This window comes from Pagrus major, chromosome 9, assembly GCF_040436345.1.
Source record: "Pagrus major chromosome 9, Pma_NU_1.0".
Taxonomy (NCBI): Eukaryota; Metazoa; Chordata; class Actinopteri; order Spariformes; family Sparidae; genus Pagrus; species Pagrus major.
This window is the reverse complement of record NC_133223.1, coordinates 18087701-18094083: the sequence shown is the minus strand read 5'-3', so window position 1 is coordinate 18094083 and position 6383 is coordinate 18087701. Positions and strand designations below refer to the sequence as shown.

Genomic DNA, 6383 nt, shown 5'->3' with positions numbered 1-6383 from the left:
ACTTCTAGAAATTAATGAGGGGTTGACAAGGTTAAAGTACTTACTGTCCGCCAAAGTCAATGTACAACCATCTCTGCAACAGTTCATAGGTCACCAGGGTTACACCAAACTGTGGTGAGGATCTGCAGACACGAGCTAATGGAAGACAGTTTAGAAATTACAATGTGGGATTTAATATTTCTGTGGTGACAATTACAGCCACCACAGTGAGCCCCATTTCCCAGTCATGAAACCACTTATAGGACTGTTGAGTATGTGCATATGTGTGCTTTTACCTCCCGTGCCCTTCCAAAATGCCTTGAAACCTTCCTCCTTGAGGATCTTCTTGAAGCAGTCGATGACTCCGCTGTATGTCGTCTGGCCTGCTCGGGCCGCCACCTGGAGCCTGGTCTTGATGACATCAGCAGGGGTCACCAGGGAAGCCGCCGGTATACCTTCAGAGACGTGTCACAAAAGACATAATGAGGCGTTTTCACTATGCACATACGGTGTCACATTCTTACATCCCTGCAGCAGCATCACGCAGGGCTGGAGATGGCTATATAGAGAGATATGACAAAAGCTCTGTATATACAGCCAGGGTATTGTGAGACTCAAAGCACAAACAGGGAGGAGAACAAAATGCATTTCTTGGAGAGGAAAATGTGACACAACATGTTGCTGTTTAGATGTGCATGGACGCTGAGCTTTCCAGATGTTTGTTACCTGCGATGGCTCCAGCAGTGAGCAGCTGCAGTGCCCCCAGACTTCCGTCCTCGTCTGCTATTTTCGCCTTGGTGTGGGCATAAACAGGGAAGTAGATGGCGGAGAAGGGGATGTCACGCAGGAAGCAAGCTTTGGCTCCCTAACAGGAAAAAAGAGATCAATTTAAATATGTATACATCTTGACCACAGTCAGAGGAGGTTGGTGAGGAGGTTCGTCTAGGGGATTAAGTGGAGCTGTCTCATTCGACCTACAGGGGGGCTTTAATGTTGATGATGGAGCCAAAGCGCCCCAGGCAGAGCTGCAGCACTGGGCCTCCAGAGAGAAATCCATCGCACACACACACACACACACACACACACACACACACACAGAGAGAGAGCTCTGCCATGTCTTCTTCTGCCAAGAGGAAGTCTGCTTTTTTTTCATTTTTTTTTTAACAAGCCACACACTGTCTGCTCCTCATTAAAATATGGAGTATGAACACATGACTCGAGCTGTAAGTAAACCCACAAGGATCTGGAACGAAGCGGTAGCAAAGTATGATCCTTCACTAATTTGCTGTCGGTTGTTGGCCGCCGCTCCCTTTGCATGTTTAACACACAGTTTTAGAAAATTGCAAACAGTCAGCAAAACAACTGTTTGATCTTTAAATTTCGGATCCTGATCTCCATTATGTCTGTGTACACACACAAATGATTGTTCAAATACAGTAGTGTTTCATCTGTGTATCGTTACAGGACAAAAATCAAATCATATGTTATTATTCAGCAGTGAAAGGTAAAGTACATTTACTCAAGTACTTATATTATTTATATCTCCGGACTTTATATTCCCGAATGTCTCTTAGCTGTACATATTTTATTTTTATTTTTATTTTTAGATCTATATTTCTATTTTATTTTATATTCTTATATTTCTTATTTCTGTCTGGATAGAGGGAAACACAATTTCAATTCTCTGTATGTCTTGTACATATTGCAGTTTTGACAATAAAGTCGACTTTGAACTTTGAACTTTTTTACTCTATGTACTTTATATTCAATACCTTTAGGGGGGAAATATTGTGTTTTCCCTTGACTATCTTCACTGTTGAAAGCTACAGTACAGTGATTTGTTATTTAATGCATTGTTATATAGATTAAAGCACATTTAAATCAATATTTTCAGCTCCCAGCATTTTATAGCTCTTTCTGATGTGGCTCCTAACATGCTTCTGTATTTATGTGTATTAAAGGGGCACTATGGAGTTTTTAGAGAAGAAATTCAAACCCTGAATTTTAATACTTACAATATCAATGAGGTAATAATACAAACTCAGAAATGTTTATTTTTTCCATAACTGAATAAACAAGCTGTTCTCAGAGGAAAATAAGGTCCCCAGAACACTGGTTGAAGCTAGAAAGGTGGCAGGGTCCGCCACATATAAACAAAGTAAAACAGTATGAAACTGTGTCGTCCTTTAAGGTCAGTTTGTTTCTTCAGTTTATTCAGTCATGAAAACAAAGAGTTTGTTTATTTAGTTTGTTTAGGCATAAAAAAGAAATCAGTCAATGAATTTTCTCTTTCTCTTCTGATTAACATTTCTTGCCCAAAACTACATAGTGCACCTTTAATTTGTCCTGTTTTGACAGTGAGATGTTGTGTTTTTAATGAACCTGTTTAGTATTTTCTTTTCTATTCTATTCTGCAAAACAAATGCTGCTAAAATAACTACAACTTCACCTACTGCCAAAATGTATTTTAGAAGTTACCACAGAATTAATAACAATCCAATAAAATAATTAATAATAATTTAACACTCTGAAAGGAATATTTTACCTCTTGACGTGTTTATGTTATTTTGGAGGAGCCTTCGTCTGTCTAAGTGTTGTTACCTTGTTGTATTGCAACTGTTACTTAAAGGTCCAGTGTGCAGGATCAAGGAGGAAGAAACGGGGCAGAAATGGAACATAACATTCATAATTATGTTTCCATTAGTGTTTAATCACCTGAAATTAAAGAATTGTTTTTGTTACCTCAATGAGCCTTCTATATCTACAGAGGGCGTTGCAATGTAACAACACGTAGTGAGAAGTAAAGGAGCTGAAATGTTTAGTTGATTAATCATTTAGTTGCAGATTCTTTATGTCATTCCTACTTTCCATGGATCCTCCGTGATCTCTGATTAATTCATGTAATACAGCTCTTTTTATACACTTGTTATAAGTGAGAAGTTCAACGGCATATTCAGTTGACATTAGTAGCTAAATGTAAAATATGTCTTTTACCAAAATATTTCAGAAAACGGGCCATACACTTGGCAGGCCAAACTCCTGACTTGTTGCTGTGCATTATCGGTCCTGTTTTTGTCTTGATTAATGCTCTGTGCTCAAAACAGAGATTATTATCTTATTTCCCATGCTTGTGGTGTTGTCCCTAACCATCTGTAAAGAAATGCATTTCCTTGCGTTTAACAATAGCAGCTTATTCCCATAATTATGGACACAGAACAAAACTGTGAGGAAACAAGGTGTTTGAAAGTAAATTGAATCTCTGTGTTGTGTCTATGTGTTTTGAACTGTTAATCGGACAAACGTCATCTTTCTTCCGCCAAACTTCTCCTATTGTTTCTACATATGCTGAAGTGAACAATAAATAAACTCCCATTGTTGTTAGTGTTATATCTCAGGAACATGCCCTTGTATGACAGTTAACAGAGGTTGCTGCTGCAGACGTCATGGTGCTGCAGAGGTGCTGACCTACCTTGTAGAGGCCAAAGAAGCCCAGGTCTCTCACAACATTCAGGGCACTGACCCTGGGCCCTGTGGTGATCTCTCCAGCCACCTGCAGACGAATCTTAACGATCTCCAGAGGATTGGTGAAAATCACCTGGGAAGCTCCGGCCTGTAGGATGCAACAGGAAAGAGAAACTGCTGACAAGAGAAAGGTTTATGAGATGGACTCAGGGGTGAACTTTGGGTGAAGATGTAATGATGTGTAAGCATTTCTCCCTAGTAGGGGTTTTCCAATTATCTCAGTAAACTTCAGCACAAAAGATACTTTTTCCCACTGATATAGTAAGAGAATGGCCTTGACAGGAGGAGAGAAAAGCCGGCATTGATAGAAGAACAACTGGGGTCAGAAGAGAGCAGACGTAGGGTAAGTAGAAGCCCGTCTCGTGGTTGAGAGGCTCTGACCCTGGCATCGGCCCTCTGCCCCCTCGCCCTCCCCTGAGGCACCTCCTGTGGCAGGGTGAGTGGCCCAGCCTGGCCTCACCCCCGCACACTTCCCCAATTCACCCTTGTTCCCAGGGGAGAGCGCTGAATCACCCGGTCCGGGCAGGCAATGCCCTAAAGGCACGGCACCCTCTGACTCAGGCACATTTATCACCCTCCCCAAATCTAATCAGGCCCCAGGATGGCTGCTGGTGACACTCAGGGCAGGGGTCTTATCTGTAAACATCCGAGCAAAGGTCTAAAAAAAGCTCTGGCACATTTAGTCATTTTCAAAGCGGTGGGGGAATATCCGCTGCTCTGAAGATTGATGCATTCAACCCGTCTCTTTTATCTTCTTCAGTTCTCTCCTCTGATGGGAGCGATAATTCAGATTAAACAGCCCTTTAATTTTAATAAAATCACACGAGGATGCAGTCTGATCCGTAGAAATGAATTTAAATCTCACGAAGGCCATATATGGGAAGTCTCCTTAGCTGTTACCATTCTGTATTGGAAACATCCTTGTTGTCCTGCGCGGGGACCTGCACTGTGACCACGCCTCGGGTATGGACCACGTTGTCAAACTCAATCACGCAGAGCTAGACCGAGCTTCATCCACGACCCTCCAGGGCCTCTTCCTACAATTACACCCTGACAGGGGTCATGACCCTGCAGACCCTGTTCCTCTGTGAGCAACCTGCGGGCTCTGCTGCATGTTCTACTTCAACACAGCCAGCAGAGAGGCAGAGTGAAGGAATTACATCTGTTATCTGGTGTCGCACTCAAAACATGTTGCAATATTGTAAATTGGCCAGGATAAAATAATGTTCACTTTAGAGGATTCAGGGACAGAAGTTAATTTTTATATTCAGCAGATCTATGAACTATAGGACGGCAGTTTATAAATGAGAGGAACACACTGATGAAAACAAAGAAACTTAAATTTCAATTAATCAGAATCCCCCAGATGATCAATTCACAAAGATTAAAGTTTCAGAGATTGAGTTTCAGAGACTTTGTTTCCTGCATTCTGGTGACTTCTTAAGAATAAAAACAACAAACTGCAACAGCATTTTTCTGTTAAGTACTTTTTAAAATAATTGTACTTTTAATTCTCAGGAAAGAATGCAAACTAATTTGCCCCTCTGAACTTATATTCATCAGTATTCATTTATTCATTCATTTTTTGCCCCTTAGAGATTCTGTGCACACCACTGCCCTGTGTTTAACCCCCTTGATCAAAAGGACAACATGACAGTAGACTACATGCTGTACAGTGCCAGAAACAGGTTGTGATAACTAAAAAGGGAAAAAGGTGAGGAAATTTGACATAAATTGTGAGAAACACAGGAGAATTGCCACCCTGGGAGGAAACCGGGAGAGGATTGGCAAGTATGGGCAGTAGTGGTTGTCACAATACTTGAATTTCTAACTTTGATAGAATAACTTGAAAAATATTGATATCTGATACCACTGATGGCATAGGATTTTAGATTTTCATTAAAAGATACATTTATGAAGGATACAACATGACATTAAGGGACAACTTTGCAGAGAACAGCAGAATGACTGAAGTAAACATTAAATATCAGACCTTTTCAGAACCATTCAATGTTTACTCTACAGATAACGTCTTTAAAAATATTGTGTGTGGTGTCGACTGGCTGTTGGAGAGAAGAGATAGTGGGAAAGTGCGACTGGTACTTCTGTATCAATACTGCAGGAAATAAGTATTGAAACCGTTTCAAATATTCAGAATCCATAAGTATCGAACAATTTATATTTTTGACAGCACTGACAGGCAGTGGTGGAATGTAACTAAGTACATCTACTTAAGTATGAATATGAGGTACTTGAGTATTTCCAATTCATGCTTCACTATGGTGCTGCAGTTCAGAGGGAAATATTGTACTTTCTACTCTACTGCACTGATCTTACAGTTTAAGTTATTAGTTGGTTTACAGATTCAGATTTTACAGACAAAACAAGATGAGCTTATAAAGTATGAGGAAGATTGTTACAGATTAAACTACCATGACTAATACATGAAATAGTGAAAATGTCAATTGTCTACAATAATAAAATGCTACTTAAACATTAATACATCAGTAATACAGCATTATACAATAGTATACGTATTGTATAACATTCACAGGGGGCATTTTTCTACATAATGAGTACCTTTATTTTTCATACTTAGTGCTTAAACTTGGAAACTTGAGTTTTATATTGCAATATACTTCATTCATCACTGTATATAGAAACTTTTTTCCTTGAAGGGCCAAAACTGAAACTTGAAGGTGGGCCACGGGCCAATAGCAAACACCTGTTGTATTGTATTGTATTGTTAAGAAAATAATGTGAGGATCCGAAGTTTCCTTAATTGACTGACTTCCTGCACATGGTGTCACTCTCACTCATAATTAGGGATTCTACTTATGAGAGCATTTTTAGCTCATGTAAAGTAAAGCAAATTGAATATT

At 39.9% G+C, this 6383-nt stretch overlaps 1 protein-coding gene across 2 annotated transcripts in view; it reads right to left on the bottom strand.

Annotated features, from left to right (window-relative positions):
- LOC141002165 (electrogenic aspartate/glutamate antiporter SLC25A12, mitochondrial-like) overlaps window positions 1-6383 on the bottom strand; it is a 30734-nt gene that overhangs the window by 1611 nt on the left and 22740 nt on the right. For both annotated transcript variants that reach the window (XM_073473366.1, XM_073473367.1), the window contains exons 14-17: window positions 3449-3589; window positions 706-844; window positions 276-434; window positions 45-135 (exon numbers count right to left, since the gene is read on the bottom strand). In XM_073473366.1, the coding sequence (XP_073329467.1) occupies window positions 45-135; window positions 276-434; window positions 706-844; window positions 3449-3589 (530 nt within the window). The remainder of the gene's footprint in view (window positions 1-44; window positions 136-275; window positions 435-705; window positions 845-3448; window positions 3590-6383) is intronic.